This window comes from Otolemur garnettii, unplaced genomic scaffold (assembly GCF_000181295.1).
Source record: "Otolemur garnettii isolate 467f Iridium unplaced genomic scaffold, OtoGar3 scaffold00097, whole genome shotgun sequence".
NCBI classification, from domain to species: Eukaryota; Metazoa; Chordata; class Mammalia; order Primates; family Galagidae; genus Otolemur; species Otolemur garnettii.
Window position 1 is genome coordinate 3624365 of NW_003852492.1, and position 17405 is coordinate 3641769.

General features: G+C 45.1%; 1 protein-coding gene across 4 annotated transcripts in view; it reads left to right on the top strand.

Annotated features, from left to right (window-relative positions):
* Nucleotides 1–17405, top strand: part of APLP2 (amyloid beta precursor like protein 2) — a 65081-nt gene that overhangs the window by 32898 nt on the left and 14778 nt on the right. For 2 of the 4 annotated variants that reach the window (XM_003795908.2, XM_003795906.2), the window contains exons 4-11: nt 7088–7200; nt 8204–8394; nt 8755–8966; nt 10052–10219; nt 13525–13655; nt 14540–14614; nt 15697–15855; nt 16762–16890. In XM_003795908.2, the coding sequence (XP_003795956.1) occupies nt 7088–7200; nt 8204–8394; nt 8755–8966; nt 10052–10219; nt 13525–13655; nt 14540–14614; nt 15697–15855; nt 16762–16890 (1178 nt within the window). The remainder of the gene's footprint in view (nt 1–7087; nt 7201–8203; nt 8395–8754; nt 8967–10051; nt 10220–13524; nt 13656–14539; nt 14615–15696; nt 15856–16761; nt 16891–17405) is intronic. The other 2 variants (XM_023516782.1, XM_023516783.1) reach the window with 1 other exon arrangement.

Here is a 17405-nt window from a genome sequence, read left to right on the forward strand (position 1 = left end):
AAAAAAAAAAAAAGGAAAAATTAGCTGGACATGGTAGTGTACCCTTATAGTCCCAGCTAGTTGGGTAGGGGTAGGAGGATTGAGCACAGGAGTTTGAGGTTGCAGTCGGCTGTGATGATGCCACTGCACTCTAGCCCAGGCAGCAGAACAAGACACTGTCTCCAGGAAACAAAACAAATTTTTAAAGTTACAGAATGGTTTCAAAATAGTACAACGAAAGGGTGGTGCCTGTGGCTTAAAGGAGTAGGGCGCCGGCCCCATATACTGGAGGTGGCGAGTTCAAACCCAGTCCCTGCCCAAAAACTGCAAAAAATAGAAAAATAAAAAATAGTACAAAGAGTTCCAGTATACCCACCACCTAGATTGCAGATTTTCTAGCTGTTAACATTTGATGTGATAAAATAATTTCACTATTCTCTGCCTCCCCCACCCTCTCTCTACTGGGTTTTTTATTTGTTTCTTTGAATCACTTGGTAATAAGTTGCAGACAGTGTCCTTATGCCTTAATACCACAGTGTGTGTTTTTGTATACACATATATAACTGTACGTATAACCACAGTATAATTACCAAAATGAGGATTCTGTGGACAGTAACTGACTGATGCAGTATCAATCTGTAGACCCTTCAAGGCTCCCCGGTTCCAGTAGCATCCAGGATGCAGGGCAGCACCTCATGTGTCGTTCAGTTTTCTCTTCAGTCTTTCCTTGTCCTTCATGGCCTTTGTATTTTAAAAACTACTGGCCAATTACTCTGTAAAATACTTTACAATATCAGTTTGTCGATGACCCTTTTGACTTGTGCATTTTGAGGTGACTGTCACAGAAGTGTCCTCATTGCATCGTGTTGGAGTTGTGTGATGCCACTTTGTTCCCTTAGCAGTGGTGACTTTTGTCACCTGGCTAAACTGGTATCTGCACGCATTTATTTTATTTCATTGTATACTCCTTGTTTGGACTGGGCCAGTGGGAGCCTCTTTGGGCTGGTTCCTGTGTCCTTCACACACGTTCTTTTCACTCTCCAAGAACTTCTTTTCTGGTACAAAAAAGATCTCCAAGTCTCTCCTATATTTTCAGACTCTACCCCTAGGGTCTGTTTCTCCAAGACTTGGTTTCTTTTAGTGGGAATGGTATTTAGAAACTGAGATTTTAGGTGTGCTTACTGCTGTTAACTGCTTGTAGGCCCACTCAGCAAACAGAGCTAGGAAATACATAGATAGATAGATTGATTGATTGATTGATTGATTTCCACATACAGACACACAAATCTGTACTTCCGTGTCAGTCCATGGATATATTAAAAGCAATGAACTTGTAATGGCATCTTCAGTATATTTACCTGTGTGCTCAATAATCCTGCAGATACTCAGTCTCAGCTTTTTAAAAATAGATTTGTTCCTAGCATTCTGGGAGGCCAAGGCAGGTGAAGTGCTTGAGCTCAGGAGTTCAAGACCAGTCTGACCAAGGATGAGACCCCATCTCTACTAAAAATAGAAAAACTAAGGCCCGGCGCAGTGGCTCACACCTATAATCCCAGCAAGCCCTGTTTACCTTGACGACATCTCGGGATAGCTACCAGACCTCATTACTAAGACTGTTTCCTCACATCTGGTTGAGCTTCCAGGAGCCCTGTAAATGACGTAGTTTTCCTATTAGCAGCTGGAAGGTACTTTTGTAGTAGGTTTATTTATATTTGGGTGTTAGTGTTGAGGGGCTTCCCCAGGTGGGTAAGCAGCCTTTGTTATTTATTCTGAAGGGAATTTCAGCAACTCTGAAAAAAGCTCTAAAACCTGGATAGCTGCCATGGTACTGCTGGAGAGGTGGAATGAAAGAGAAGCTGAATCACAGGGAATGAGCTGAGATTGGGGGTGAATTGTGACTGCGGCTTAAATGAAATCATATAAGTTAGGCTTGGCTATATTGCCTTGGTCATTGATCAGCAAAAACAGAAGCACCTTGTGTTTGTCCTTGGACTTAATTAGTGTGGCTGTCGTGCTGTACTCTAACTGATTAATCTGAGGTTGTCACACACTTGCATATGAACTTGTCAAAGTGAGACGGAACCATTTTTAGTGTTCTGTAAAATACTAAAACTGATCTTCCTAGATAAGTTTTTTCCTAGGAGCTTCTGATAAATAATTACATTATAGCCAAGGGAAGAAGTAGTAGTAAAATGATAGAATGGGTGCTGAGGTTGAAATGGGTTTCCTCTTCCAGTTTACTTTTTTTTAACTTTATTTTTCTATTCTTTTCTTTCTTTATTTTTATTTACTTATTTATTTTGAGACAGAGTCTCACCTACCCGGGCTAGAGTGCCACGGCATCAGCCTAGCTCACAGCAACCTCAAACGCCTGGGTTCAAGCGATTCTCCTCCTTCAGTCTCCCGAGTAGCTGAAACCACAGGCAGACATTGTGGTGGGCATGAGCCTCTGCTCTCGGCCCAAAAGTTTATTTTCCAATAAGAGAAGTTTGCAGTGGGACAGAGGAGCAAAACAGTAATTTTTAGTTTTTGTACTTAAGTTCTGTTTATTTTTATTTGACATTTATTGAGCTTCCATTATGTGCTAGTCTTGGGGATATACACATCTTTGAATAAAGGAGTTATTTGGCCTTAAGAAATTAACCAGCCTGGCTAGGTGCAGTGGCTCACACCTGTAATCCCAACACTCTGACGCTGAGGCAGAAGGATTGCTTGAGGTCAGGGGTTCAAGACCAGCCTGAGTGGCTCAGTGCCTGTAGCACAGTAGTGAGGGCTCCAGCCACATACACTGAGGGTGCTAGGTTTGAACCCGGCCCAGGACAGCTAAAAACAATGGCAACTGAGACTCTGTCTCAAAAAAAAGACCTGAGCAAGAGCAAGAACCCTATCAAAAATAGAAGGATTAACTGGGGGCAGTGGTATGCGCCTATAGTCCCAGCTGCTTGGGTGGCTGAAGCAGGAGGATCACTTGAGCCCAAAAGTTGAGGTTGCTATGAGCTAAGATGATAGATACCACGGCACTCTACCCAGGGGCTGCAGAATGAGACTTGTCTCTAAAAAAAAAAAAAAAAAAAAAAGGAGCTAGACATACTAAAGGAGGGAGGGGTTTTAGATTGGGGGTATATTTATTGCTTTTGTTTAATGATTTTCAAAAGTATCAAAGCGTCGTGGAAAAATTTTCATGTTAAATATAGATAGACATAAACCATGTTTCATGACATGATATTCTGGTGTATAAGGGTGTCACCATTTAATGTCCTCTTAAAGGACATGTAGTATGTTCTCAGGTTTTGTTTTGTTTTTGAGACAAGAGTTTTAGTTTGTCACCCTCTTGGTAGAGTGCACTGGCATCATAGCTCACAGCAACCTCAAACTCTTGGGCTCAAATGATCCTCCTGCCTCAGCCACCCACAGACCTGGGACTACAAACACCCACCACAACATCTGGCTATCTTTTAGAGACGGGGTCTCGCTCTGGCTCAGGCTAGTCTCAAATTCCTGTGCTCTGATGATGTATCCACCTCAACCTGCCAGAGTGCTGGGATTACAGATGTGAGCCACCTCGCCCACCCTATTTTCAGGTTCTTGATGTTAATAAAGTAATAAATATCTTTGTTCCCTTACTCAGTTATTTCCTTAGGGTATATTTTGGGGATTGGAATTGTTCAATCAAAGAGTACCGTTTTTGTCTTTTTTTAATTTTAGATTTTAGTTTATTTTTTAATTTAATGGTGTTGGGTTTTTTCCCTGGTTGTGAGAGGTCAGACACATTCCACCATGGGATAGCTGAAGATTGGTGGCACTTAATTTTATAGTTTAGCCCAGAGTTAATTAAATTTCTGACATTGATAAAAATAAAGTTTTGATTATGAAGTTTATTTTAATTCTGAAATACATCAAATGTCCTGAAAAGATAAAACCTAATGTAACAGTCACTCGCACCACTCAGATTTAAGTTCTTCAGTGTGTGGTGTGTTTGTTTCATCTCTGTGTTTTTTAAAATAAAGAGATAAAATGTCCCAGCACCCCACCCTTTCCTCCCGTTCCTTCCCTGCCTCACTCTAGAGCAACCACTACCCCCTTGCTGTTGTGTGTCATTCTGTGTGATGCATGTTTTCATACCTGGGTCGCATTCCTGTGTATTTATAAGCCACTTGGTTTTGTTTTTCAAAATATACATCATAACCTTTTGTTTTGCAGTTCACGTTTACTTTCTATCATGCTCCAACAAATCCAAGGTGTTCTATGATAGACTTAGTTAATTCATTTTTAACCTGCCGCATAGTATTCCATCATATAAAGAAAAGTTTTAGTGTTCTATAGCCGTGGTCCCCAACCTTGAACCAATTTAATGGAAGACAGTTTTTACACGGATGGGAGGGGGATTTCAGGATGTTTGAAGGACGTTCCGTCTCTACCTCAGATCGTCAGGCACTGGGTTCTCACAGGAGCACACAACCCAGATTCCTCGTATGTGCAGTTTGCAGCAGGCTGTGCTCCTGTGAGACTCTCATGTGGCTTCTGACCAGGAGGCAGAGCTCTGCCATGATGTGAATGATGGGGAGCGGCCGTAATTACAGGGAAGCTTCCCTGGTCCGCTCACTGCTCACTTCCTGTTGTGCAGCCCGATCCCTAACAGGTCACACCCTACAACGGGGGCCCTGGCCCGGGCGTTGAGGACCACAGTGTATAGGATTTATATTTAGTAGTGTAATTGCTGTTTTAAATTTTTTTCCTGATGTTGCAATTGTACATATAAGAGTGAGACTTGACAAATGAAAGCTCCTTATCTGTTGTATAACTGTAGGTATCTTTATGACGACGGTTGTAGTCTCCTTTAAGATAAAGTAGTTACACAAGATTTTAAAATAGTGTTAACATGGATAGTTAGAGCTGATACTTAGGCAGCGCCTACTGTGTGTGTCAGTTTCTGTTCTCAGCTTTTCGTGGGTCATATAGATCATTTAAATCTTTACAGCAACAGGATAACGAAACTGAGGCACAGAATGGCTGGAACTTACAATCACTCTGCTGGTAAATCAGTGCAGAGTGAACGCTGGCATTTAACCCTATGTAAACTGCCCCCAAGTATATGCTTTTGATGGCTTTTTGTCATAAATTAACAAATATAGAAATGTCCCAGTTAATACAGAGTAGTCACATTAAACAGTGTGACTTGGTGATTGGATGTCAGAATTTAAGTAATTTCTCCCTTAGATTATCAGGGCTGTTTCTCTCAGAGGCAGATCCTAGGATTTTGTTATTTGCAAGCATCAACTGTAAACCTAGAAGATTGCTGAAGCTTACAGACAGGCACTGTGTCCCCTAGAGCCTTCAGGGTCCTCGGAAGCAGAAATGTGTCTGAATTAGTGTCAGATGGAGCTATCTGACCTCAAAGTCCCTGTCATAATAGTGCTGAGGAACCTGCCTGCCACGTGCAATGCGTCTTCATGTGGGATACTGTGGTGACTGTTCCAGTTTGTCACATCAGCAACACGTCTTCCCACCCTACCAGATCAGTGACTGCCTCTCTCTTACCATTTAGGTAAATTGACTCCTCTACTGACAGGACTGAGGCAGAGGGTCCCAGGAGGTGAGGGGGACCCAGCCATGATGGCAAAGGCAGGGCTTGGGTCTACATAGACTCCACCTGCTGAATCCTAAGACCTTTCTTAGACTCCACTGCTTTCAGGTTGTGTTTTTTGTCTTGATACCTAAGGTTAGCCTGCCTGCTTCCTTTTCCCGGGCCCCAACTTACTGTATCTCTCCTGAGCTAAGCATCTTTCTTTCCTCCACTGAGACCTGTGCGGGGCATGTGGCTGACGCATCAGAACCCCCGGGACGCCTGTGTGGGGCAGATTACAGAGTCTGGCCTGTGCTTTTGGGTCAGAGTCTCTGAGTGGTAACGCAGTGATATGCACGTTTTTAGCTCACAGAGAGCTGCAAGCGCAGCCAGACACAGAGACCGTGATGCAGCAGCCAGACACACAGACCGTGATGCAGCAGCCCACCCTCGTCAGGTGCCTGTTGCCCACTGTCATCATGAGCCTTTCCTGTTCTGCCTGTGGCCTCCCACCCCTAATTATTTGGAAACAAATCTGATAGCTTCTTTCTCTTGCAAATAAATAGATCTGTGTAATTTTCTCGTAGCTTTTTATTTTTGAAAAGTTTGGATCTAAAGAAAGAGCATAGTTGTGAATGCCTCTGTGCCTCTCACTTGGATGCTGTAGTTTTCCTCCCTCACCTCTCTCTGCATCTGTGTGTCTTAACTTACATACACTTTCTTGTTGCTGAACTGTTTGAAAGTAAGTTGGGGTATGATAATAGTTCATCTCTAAATACTTGGACTTGTTTTGCCCAAGAACAGGGACATTCTCCTATGAAATGACAATACAGTTACCACATTTTGGAAATTTCCTGAAAAGTCCGCTCCAGAATATCCTTATGTTTGGTTTGTCTCACTGTTTTACCAGGATTAGATTCAAATGCCATATTTTGGCAGGAATGCTAGGTAGGTGATGTGTTCTCCTTAGGGCATCACAGTGCAGGTTTGTTCACTGTTGGCTATTTGAGGTCAGTCACCTGGTTACGGTGGTTTTGCCAGAGCCTCCCATTGTAAAAGCACCTTCTCCCCCTTGTAATTAATCAGACATTGATGATTTTTACCTAAATCAATTATTACGATGTTAACTAATGAACAGCCATCTGTGCACTTCAGCAGAATACCTCGTCTCAGTATTCTGGGCATTTTGTTATTCAAACAGATGTGGGCAGAAATGAGGAAGGAGTTAACTGGGGATATAGATCCTTACTGTGAACTCGGCGGTGTGGAGAGTAGCTCTGTCTGTGTTTGAGGTGGTTGTAACAGGGGTCCCGTGAGACAGCCCTGCAATGGGACTACTGGAGCTGCAGCCAGGGGACATTAGGAAAGTCTCTGGCAGGGTGAGTTCTTGTGGCCGTCTGCCCATGGCTGTACTGTCTAGTTGGCCATTGACGGTATGAGACGTACATTTGCTTACAGTATCACTGCTTCCATAATCTGCAGGAGGGACGTTATTATCCTGAATCATGACCAGATTTGCTTCTGACAGAGGTTCTCTTTTTTTAGTGGGTGAATTTGTAAGTGATGTTCTGCTAGTTCCAGAAAAGTGCCAGTTTTTCCACAAAGAGCGGATGGAGGTGTGTGAGAATCACCAGCACTGGCACACGATAGTGAAAGAGGTGAGATGACGGGTGGGGAGGTCGGAGGTTGTGTCTGTTTGGGGAGGAAGCGTCTTTCTCTGTCTTATTAATTAAAAATACTTTGCAGAGGAAAATATATTTGCACAGGGAAATACAGTGCTGACAGTGTCGCTTGTAAAGCTCAGGGTGCTAAACGGTTGCTGAGCAGCAGGGCCATCCTAAACACCAAGGACGGTGTGGAAATAGCCTAGTAAAGCTGCTCTGGGTCCCTGCGTGTCTGCAGCCAGGATTAGATGCCATTTGATTCTTCCGGTGGAGAGAAATGCCCTGTCTTCCTGCGGTTGTTAATTAGGTCGGCTCCTCCATCAGCAGTCATCCTGCGGTGAGATTCTGAAGCAGTGCCCACACCGGTGGCAAATGTAAATTAGCATCGCCTGCCTTTAAGTGGTACCCATAATAACTAGGGGGACTCCCTTTAGTTTTTTGCAAGTTTAGATGTTTCTCCATTATAAGTTAAGTAAAATTTTTCAATAGTATGTGGAGAAACTTGAAAAAAAATTTTAAAGAAAAGTAAAATGTATAAATCTTAAAATAATAGCATTGCCTTTTTTTTTTTTTTTTTTTTTTTTTGAGACAGAGCCTCAAGCTGTCCCCCTGGGTAGAGTGCCGTGGCATTACAGCTCACAGCAACCTCCAACTCCTGGGCTCAAGCGAGTCTCCTGCCTCCGCCTCCCAAGTAGCTGGGACCACAGGCGCCTGCCACAACGCCCGGCTATTTTTTGGTTGCAGCCGTCATTGTTGTTTGGCGGGTCCAGGCTGGGGATTCGAACCCGCCACCTTAGGTGTACGTGGCTGGCGCCTTAGCCGGTTGAGCTATAGGCGCTGAGCCGCATTGCCATTTTTTGACAGAAGATTTATGTGTCTAGAAGAGAGAAAGCATAGTGATTTGTTAGGGGTTTCTTTTGGCTAAGGGTGGGGATCAGGGAACATTTGACCAGATTTACTGTGGGGCAGGTTCTGACATTGTCTGGGTTTCTTTTAGGCCTGTCTGACTCAGGGGATGACCTTGTACAGCTATGGCATGCTGCTTCCCTGTGGGGTAGACCAGTTCCATGGCACTGAATATGTGTGCTGCCCTCAGACGAAGATTATTGAGTCTACTGTGTCAAAAGAAGAGGAGGAAGAGGAGGAGGAGGAGGAAGATGAAGAGGAGGACTATGAGATTTATAAAAGGTAGCTCCCTGTGTCCTGAGCTGTGGAACCACTTTGTCAGCCCTCCTGGGAAAGTGGCGGTCAGCTGCTGGCCCCTGGCTCTAGGCAAGCTGGGCAGTCCTGGTGCTCGAGTGGGTTCAACTGTTTCCTTGCAGCCTTTCCATCATGCAAGGTTGCGTTGGCTTCTGCAGGTCAGTGCAGTCTGTGTCCACTGACTCCCTTTTCCTGGTGTGCTGAGTGGAGGGCTTTAGTGGCGCAGTGCAGTGTGAACTGAGCTTATTTCCGGTCTCTGTTTTTGTGTTTCAGAGTGGGGAAGGGGACCATTGTTGTGCCTTGTGCATGGGCGGTATTACCCTTCCTTTTTTCTATTGTGGCCTTTAGTGAATTTCCTACTGAAGCAGATCTGGAGGACTTCACAGAAGCAGCTGTGGATGAGGAAGAGGAGGAGGATGAGGAGGAAGGGGAGGAAGTGGTGGAAGACCGAGATTACTACTACGACACCTTCAGAGGGGACGACTACCACGAGGAGAGCCCGACTGAGCCCAGCAGCCAGAGTGCCCTCTCAGACCAGGAGATCACCCATGATGTGAAAGGTAACCCAGTGGGAAGTCACGGCTTCAAAACCCACCTGGTAATTCTTTGTGTAGACTTTCATGTTGCATTTATCACAGGTAAGTCAGTCACAGGAGGAAAGGAAAGGTGGTGTCTGTGCTGAAGGTGACTTCAGCTCTCCCGTGCGGTAGCAGGCAGGCTCATCCAGAGAGAGATGCAGACTTGAATTAGAAAAACAGAGTTTGCATTTTAAAGATTAAATTAGAAAACAGGGACTAGAGAATAAAAGAGACAACATGATCCACCCTTCAGCAGGATTCTTCCACATTTAGCTAAGATGACCCCTCTTGAGGGTGAGCCCTGCCCTCCTAGCACAGACACCCCTTCCCGGCTTCTCTTTCCGAGGGTACTCCCACCTGCAGGCCGCCCTGTTTGTCCAGTTGGTTGTAGCTGGGAAGGTGAAATTTAATGACCTGGTGGCAACCAATTGGGGCTTATAATTTTTTTTCCATCTTGCCAATTAAAAAAATAAAAGGTCGTAGTATTTCCAGAGCCATTTGCATACAGCCTCCTGCCGATTGTGTATTTGAAATCAATTAGGATCTGAAGAATTATTTAAGACTCAACTGGAGGGAGATCACTTAACTAGTCTAGTTTATGGTTCACCTTAGAGAACACAAAAGTGGAAAGTGCTCTTCCTTTCCAGGTGCTCTAGTCTTTACTGCAGGCGTCCCCACCTGAAACCGTCTTCCCCCAGCATTATCTCCTGTGGTCCTTGAGACTACCAAGGAGACCAGGCAGAGACCTCCACTTAACAGATCAGAGAAGTGAGGCTCACAGAGCTGCGAGACAAGGCATCTCTCTGTGCCAGCTGAAATCTCAATGGATAACAGACTCCAGACAGTGCCAAAAAAAATTCATTTCAGTCACTAAATGCCATTATTACATGAGAAGTGGCTGCAGGCTCAGAAGCCACTGGCCTGAGTTAGAGAGTTCCATTAGCCAGGGTTCACCAGGGCCTCCTGGCTCAGCCCCTCAGCCTGTCCCATCCTGCTGGCCTGTAGCATTGTGAAGCATTTGAAGCAACTGCCTGTGTCCTGCTGACACTCTGACCATTTCCACACAGCTGTCTGCTCCCAGGAGGCGATGACGGGGCCCTGCCGGGCTGTGATGCCTCGTTGGTACTTCGACCTCTCCAAGGGAAAGTGCGTACGCTTTATATATGGCGGCTGCGGCGGCAACAGGAACAATTTTGAGTCTGAGGATTATTGTATGGCTGTGTGTAAAACGATGAGTAAGTCCCGCCTTGCGCTGGCCCTGTGCAGCAGCACTGTCCTGTCCGGCGTCCGTCTCTCGTGACCGCATCTGTGTGCTGTTCTGCTGACTCGGGTGTCTGCTGTCAGTCGTTCTTCCCTCATCTCTGTGCTTTCTAGATCTAGGCTGTACTTTCCTGTTGGCAGTTGTCAGCTCAGTTCTCCGTGTCCTGTGCTCACCGTGTGTCTGGTGGTGGTTGGTGGCAGTGGTGTGTGGCCTCTTTGGTGCAGCGGGTGGCAGAGCCAGGGGCTTGTTCTTTCTCACGCAGCCTTGGAGTCTTTGGGCTCCTGGGCACTTTCATGTCTGCTGGGAAGGCCGCCATGCCCTCGGCCGTCTCTAGTTGAAAGGCGAGAGGAACAGCAGTGATTTCTAGGCTTGTCTTTCCTTCTTATCTTTGAACTGCCCTGTCGCTAACCCCTGTGACGCATGCCAGCTGAAGGGACGCCCACTCTCAAAAGGAGTGACAATAGGAGTACTTGTGGGAGTTCAGAATATTAAAATCTCTGTGCTCCAGGGAAAGAGCTCTGCAGCCAGGTGGTAGCGGCTCTTGTTTCTCCAATATTCTGGCAACATTTGGGTCATGCAGCACTTTAGGAAGTGAGGGAATTTTAGCCGTGTTGTATTTGATCTGAACCCCGGTTGAGCTGGGGTTATGCCAGGCATGGGTAGGAAAGAGTTTTCCTTTGCCCGTGGCCACTCCTTTCCCTTTTGAGGGCCTCTGTCTGACCTTGCTGTGCTGGCCCAGGCTGCCAGGCCAGGTAGTGTCCTTGGTTCCTGCTCTTGAATTCATTAGAAGAGTAAGTTGCTGCCTATTCCTGATATTTTTGGTTGTAGCTTCTGACAGGTTTTCACTCAAGTACCTTCATATTTGTTCTTTCTTCTTTCCATCAATAGGCTGTTAAATCTTAATGCAGAAAGTTGCACTCCAGAGCTTCTGCCACAGCTGCTATACAGAGGGCTGTTCCTATGTGACGTAGGTGACAGGGTGAATTAAAAGGCATCCTTAGGGAGGTTGGCAACCAAACTTCGTTGATTCAATAATTTGGAGATAGAAACTGTGATATGTAAAAATAAACTAAGGACCAAGAAAACACTGTTTTGGGTTGAAGGAGGTGGCGGTCTTTTCTAGAAGGATAAATAGTGCTCTGAGGTGCAGTGGAATGACAGGTCTATACAGCTGCCCTTTCCTGGGTCTTACATGTGGTCTGCCTGGGAGAAGCAGTGTGTTTGTGTACTGTGGGCCTGTTCTGGAGGGCCTTGCGGGCCTAAAAGGTGGGTTTCCTTCCACTGGTAACATTCCTGTCCCTCTTGGAAGGAGTTGAGGCCAGCAGATGTGCGGGCTTTGTGAGCTGGCTGCACCACTGGGCGGGGGGGGGGGTTCTGGTCAGACCCCCCCATGTCTTCAGGGCTGAGCCTTTGGGCCTGTTGCCCCTCTCGGCTCTGATCCCAGGGATTGTGGAGGCAGCGTGTTTTGTATCATCTTTCCGTAGCCCCGTTATGGGAACCAGTGGCTCCGTCTCTAACACAAGAGCCTTACGCCGCAGGTGGGTATATTGCCAAGGGTGAGGTGTGCATCGGCACGGTGGACTTCAGTGTCTGAACTTCTCCTTCACTGAACTTCTTGAGTATCTCTGGGAATGTCCTTTGCTAAGCCATATGTTCCAATTAAGTTAATCTGAAGGTTGGACATTGAGATCCTTTTTAAACTAATGTAGAACTCATATATTTTTGGCTAGATGCAGCAGTTCATACCTGAAATCCTAGCACTTTGGGAGGCTGAGGCAGGAGGATTGCTTGAGCTCAGGAGTTCAAGGCCAGCTTGGGCAATAGTGAGATCCCATCTCTACAAAAAATAAAAATAACTTAGCTGGGTATTGTGGCATGCATCATGTGTAGTCCAGCTACTCAGGAAGCGGAGGCAGGAGGATCACTTGAACCCAGGAGTTTGAGGTTGTAGTGAGCTAGGACGAAGCCTTTGCACTCTTCATGCAACAGAGCAAGACACTGTGTTGGCTCGGCGCCCATACCTCCGTGGTTAGGGTGCCAATCACAGGCACTGGGGCCGCTGGGTTCAAACCTAGCCCGGGTCTGCTAAACAAACAAACAAAAAAAGCCTCATGTATTTTTCACAAGAGTTTAGTTGGTGGTTTTTTGGTTTATTTTAAATAAAAGGGGGGCACATAAAAGATACTTTTAACAGAAAAATATTGGAATGACTGGCTAATTTGTAGCTATATTCAGTTATGCAGTTGTTTTAATACATTAAATGATACAATTCTGGAAATTAGGTGAATTTACTTCTGAATTAAAAACCAACTGGACCTTCACATTTACTCTCCACTCAGCTCTAAAATTGTGTATGTTGTGATAATATTGAGTAAGTTGATGCCATTGTGCCTCAGCTTGGGAACTCTTGTGTGAATTGGGCTAATAAATAAGCATTTCTGTAGATCTGTCTTGAGAGGGTGACTAAGCAAACTTGCCCTCCTGGTCTTTCCTGTTACCAGGTTAAGCTTGTTGTACAGAGGACATCTGTTCAGGGGGCCTGTGCTCTGGGGGACGCCTGGGAAGGTTGATTGGTCATTGTCACAGATCAGAAAGCCCAAGGTGTCTTCACACAGTGGAAGGTATCCTAGTTAAAGGGAACAACTTAGTTTAACTTGTTAGCTCTGTTACTAGGGGAGGGGCTCAGAGTCCTTCCGAGATACTGAATACTCAAAATTATAGCCGGTGTGTTTGGACCTCCACCCAGTCTTTATGCAGAGAACATTTACTAATGTTATTTACTAATGTAAGTTACCACCTGAAGACAGCCCAAAGAGAGAAAGGGACCTTACTTATTATTATTAATAAGTTTATTTAAAAACAGAGCATTTTGTGGAAATGCCTCTACTCTGGTTCCAGCTGTTACGATGCTCCTGGTGATGTGTTTTAGGTTTTCAGGTTTCAAGCACTGAGGGAAGGTCTGGAAGAAATCCTTGCTTGTGTTGCCCTGAGATCCCCTAGGTAGATGCCTCATTGGCGCAGAAGATGCAGGGTGGAGGTGGAGGAGCTCTGGCGGATGCTGTTAGCCTGGACTGACATGATGGATGCCGTGTGAGGAAGCGTGCCCATCGTCATCTAACAGAGTGCAGTTCTGGCAGATGGCGGCACCCTGTGCTTTTAGCCGCAGGACAGATTGGGTCCATCTGCGGGTTCCGAGCGTCTGTCTCCTTCCTAGAGCACAGTGCTGTTTTGACAATGTGCCTGACCCCAAAGAGAACTCCCTCTGTAATTTTATTTCAGTTCCCCCAACTCCTCTGCCAACCAATGATGTTGATGTGTATTTCGAGACCTCTGCCGATGATAATGAGCACGCCCGCTTCCAGAAGGCTAAGGAGCAGCTGGAAATTCGGCACCGCAACCGAATGGACAGGGTAAACCTCGGCGTTCCCTCAGCTTCCTGGCTTCAGCTTTGGTGGTGTGGTTCTCACAGTTGAAGGGAAGTTACACCATCTCTGGGATGTCATGCTGATGTTTAAGGACAGGGCAGGTGCAGGTGCAGCCACCTTTTGGGTGGACTAGTCCCTTTTCCCCACCGCTGTCTGCTGAGTGTAACTATTTCGTACTTGTTAATTCATCACCATCTTGCTTTAATTTTTTTTTTTTATTTTAAAGAAAAAAACTTTGTATCACTGTCATAAATAGAAAACCAGTGCACACGAGAACAATGTGCAAATGCCTGTTATCTTAAATAAGAGCAAGCTTGTATTAATACATTCTAGCCAGATGCTGCTGCCTGTTTGAAGTTCTGAGTCTCCGGGTGTTTTTTTTTTACCTTTAAAGGGGTTATAAAAATTAGAGCAGCAGGAGGACCAAAGTGCAACTTTCTTTTTGACTTAAGAGTTGAAAGAAAACTGAAAAGGGAATTTCTTGGTATTGCCAGGCTCCACCCCAAAATCCCACACGTCACTCACACTGGGCCTTATACTTTGGGTAATGCTCGTTATTTTATCCTCAGCAGTTCTGTAAAGTAGGTATTAACCTCAATTTTTTGGTGAGGGGACTAAGACATAGAGACTTTTAAAATAACTTGCCTAAGGTTATGCAACAAAGGTCACAAAATTGAGGCTCTGTTTGGGGATAGCTGAGGCCTAGAAACTTCTGAGACAGAAACAACCCCGAGCTCCTGAGGAATCGGATAATGTTTCCTTTGCAGTCTCCTGCATTAGATTTAAAGCCTAGCAGTATTTTTAGAAAATGAGGGAGTAGTTTCAGAGGATTATTCACTGATGATAGTGTTTTATGACCTTTATTCCAGGTAAAGAAGGAATGGGAAGAGGCAGAGCTTCAGGCTAAGAATCTCCCCAAAGCAGAGAGACAGACTCTCATCCAGGTAGGGGGTCTTCTCCAGGCACAAAGCTTTCAACCAGACTATTTGAAAATGGTTAGAGCCAAACTCCCAGGAAATTAGAATTTGACACCTCTTTTTAGCTGAGGGCTTAGGTTACAAGGAAGTTGTAACTGGCATATTTTCTTTTCACCTCTAGTATTGCTCATCTAGGGTAGAAGGAAACCAACCCTCCACCAGACCACACCTAATTCATGCCAAGAAGTAACCTTAGCTCCACTGAATGTTTGTTAATTCTGCCTTCCTGGCAAAAGTCCTCTGTCACCTTCACTCTGAGGCTGTGACTTCCTTTCTTCCAGACTAATTGGAAGTCAAAGATAGAAAATAAAGATCTCTGATCCAGTTCATCTCTACCTTTGCAAGAATATAACCTTAAGATCACAGCTGCAAACTGCACTCCCCTTCCACAGAAGAGAGTGTGGGGAGGAATAGGGATAGCCACTTACAAGGCTGCCTTGGGTATATAAAACTGACTACACTTTAAATCTTGGTATGTGTAGCTGAAACCCCTCTCCTCCTGATACACTTTATTGGAAGACCTTTGCTTTTTTATTGGTCACCTAGAAATTTAAGTTTTAATTTGTACATTGCCCAGCGCATTTTATCCAGAGAAAAACTATACCTGTAAACCTAGCCAGATACCTCACAGATGATTTGCCCTCCATGATTTAAACAAAAATGATAAAGCATTACCTGCCACCTTGCTGTTGGTCAGTGGTTTCCAGGTTTGGAGGCTGGTAGGTTGCTACAATGTGGAAAGGATAGTATCCTTTTTGTGTAGTCCACATTGAGAAACCAGGCCTTGGACTTGCAGCCTTGGCACTTTCAGTGGTGAAAACACTAAGGCGTCCTTCTAACCCTGAGATTTAACTTGCTCTCCTTAGGCACAGACACAGGTGTCCTGATAGAAACCCAGTATGGCTTGCTCTGATCTCAGCCTCACTCACTCTCGGGACCTGTCGCTGTCCTTCATGGGCACTGGGCGAGGGGTGTCAGTCCCTGAGGTCCCTGGCTTAACGCTGCCTCCATGTGCCACAAGTTACCTTGTTCTTATTCTCTTGGCTTAGCACTTCCAAGCTATGGTTAAAGCTTTAGAGAAGGAAGCAGCCAGTGAGAAGCAGCAGCTGGTGGAAACCCACCTGGCTCGAGTGGAAGCCATGCTGAATGACCGGCGTCGGGTGGCTCTGGAGAATTACCTGGCTGCCCTGCAGTCAGACCCACCGAGGGTGAGTTGCAATCGGGTGGCTCTGGAGAATTACCTGGCCGCCCTGCAGTCAGGTAGCTCTGGAGAATTACCTGGCCGCCCTGCAGCGGAACCCACCATAAGTGAGTTCGCCCAGAGCTGAATCATTGATAGGTCTTGATTATTGCCTGCCCTGAAGCAGTGGGGTATGGAACCAGTGTTTGACACATAGGTTAGTAAAAATATTTTTTTATCAAGTTCTGGCAAAGCTGAAGGTAAAGAAAGATGATTAGGGAAGAAAAGGTGTGATGTTCCAGTTCAGTACCTGCATGTATGAGCTCTAGCCTGACATCACCTTATGCTGGTGTGTACGTCTGTGATACTACGACAGTATTTTACACCAGAGTAGCATAACCTCAGGAGGTTGGCTGGTAGTTATCCAGCCATTGAATGTTCTATTGTTACTTTCAAAGAGTGAAAATGTACCTTCTATGAGTGGAGGCTTTTGAACCAGTCCATTGTCAATAAGATTATTAAGAAAAGGGTAAAGTAATTTGTAGTGATGCTCTTGTCAGTAACCTGCCTTGCTTTCAGAGGATGGAATTATTAGAAAGGAGGATATTTGTATCTTTCTTAAGTAAGCCAATTAAAGTCTTTCATTTTCAAGTGATGGAGGAGACTCCCTAGCTCTTAATTCAGATGTCAGAGGCTGAACCAAGAAAGGCAGTGGCTGGAGATGCTGGAGAACAGTTTGTTAAGTTTGGGGTTTAGTTTCTGCTGCTTGACCTCGATAGTTGTTGTTACTTGGTAAGCTAAAAAAGCTTTATGGCTTTCATTGTGTGCCTAGCTGAGCTTTACATTTTTAGGTGAATGTTTTTAAGCGTTTGTTTTGCTGCCTGTTTTTAACTCTCTATTCTCTGGATGTTAGAACTGCTGTTCTCTCTTGCAGCCTCATCGCATTCTCCAGGCCTTGCGGCGTTATGTCCGTGCTGAGAACAAAGATCGCCTGCACACCATCCGACATTACCAGCATGTGTTGGCTGTTGACCCAGAAAAGGCGGCTCAGATGAAATCCCAGGTCTGTCAGACGTCACAGAAACCGTGTGGTGAGAGTTTCCAGTAGGCACGTGCTGCCGGACTGGTGGAGGACTGCACTGCCCACTGTGCTGCTCCTCACTCATGCTTAGAAAATGATTTCTGATTTCTAAAAGACATCTGGTATGGGGGTTGGTTTGCAAAATGTTTTCTTTGTTCAGTTAAATTGATTTTTAATATCACTTTATTTCTGACTTAGGGTATCACTAGAATTAAAATTCAATATCCCTGTCTGGGCAAGTATATCAGATATATCTTAAAAATTCATCTCTCATGGTGGTGCCTGTGGCTCAAAGGAGTAAGGCGCTGGCTCCATATGCCGAAGGTGGCAGGTTCAAACCCAGACCCGGCCAAAAACTGCAAAAAAAAAAAAAATCATCTCTTATTTTGTCCATTACAGCATTTGTTTAGACAGACATGTTTAACATTTTAACATCCTGGGTTTTGTCCCATGCTTTGGAGTTAAATCTATAAGATTTTTTTTTTTTTTTTTTTTTT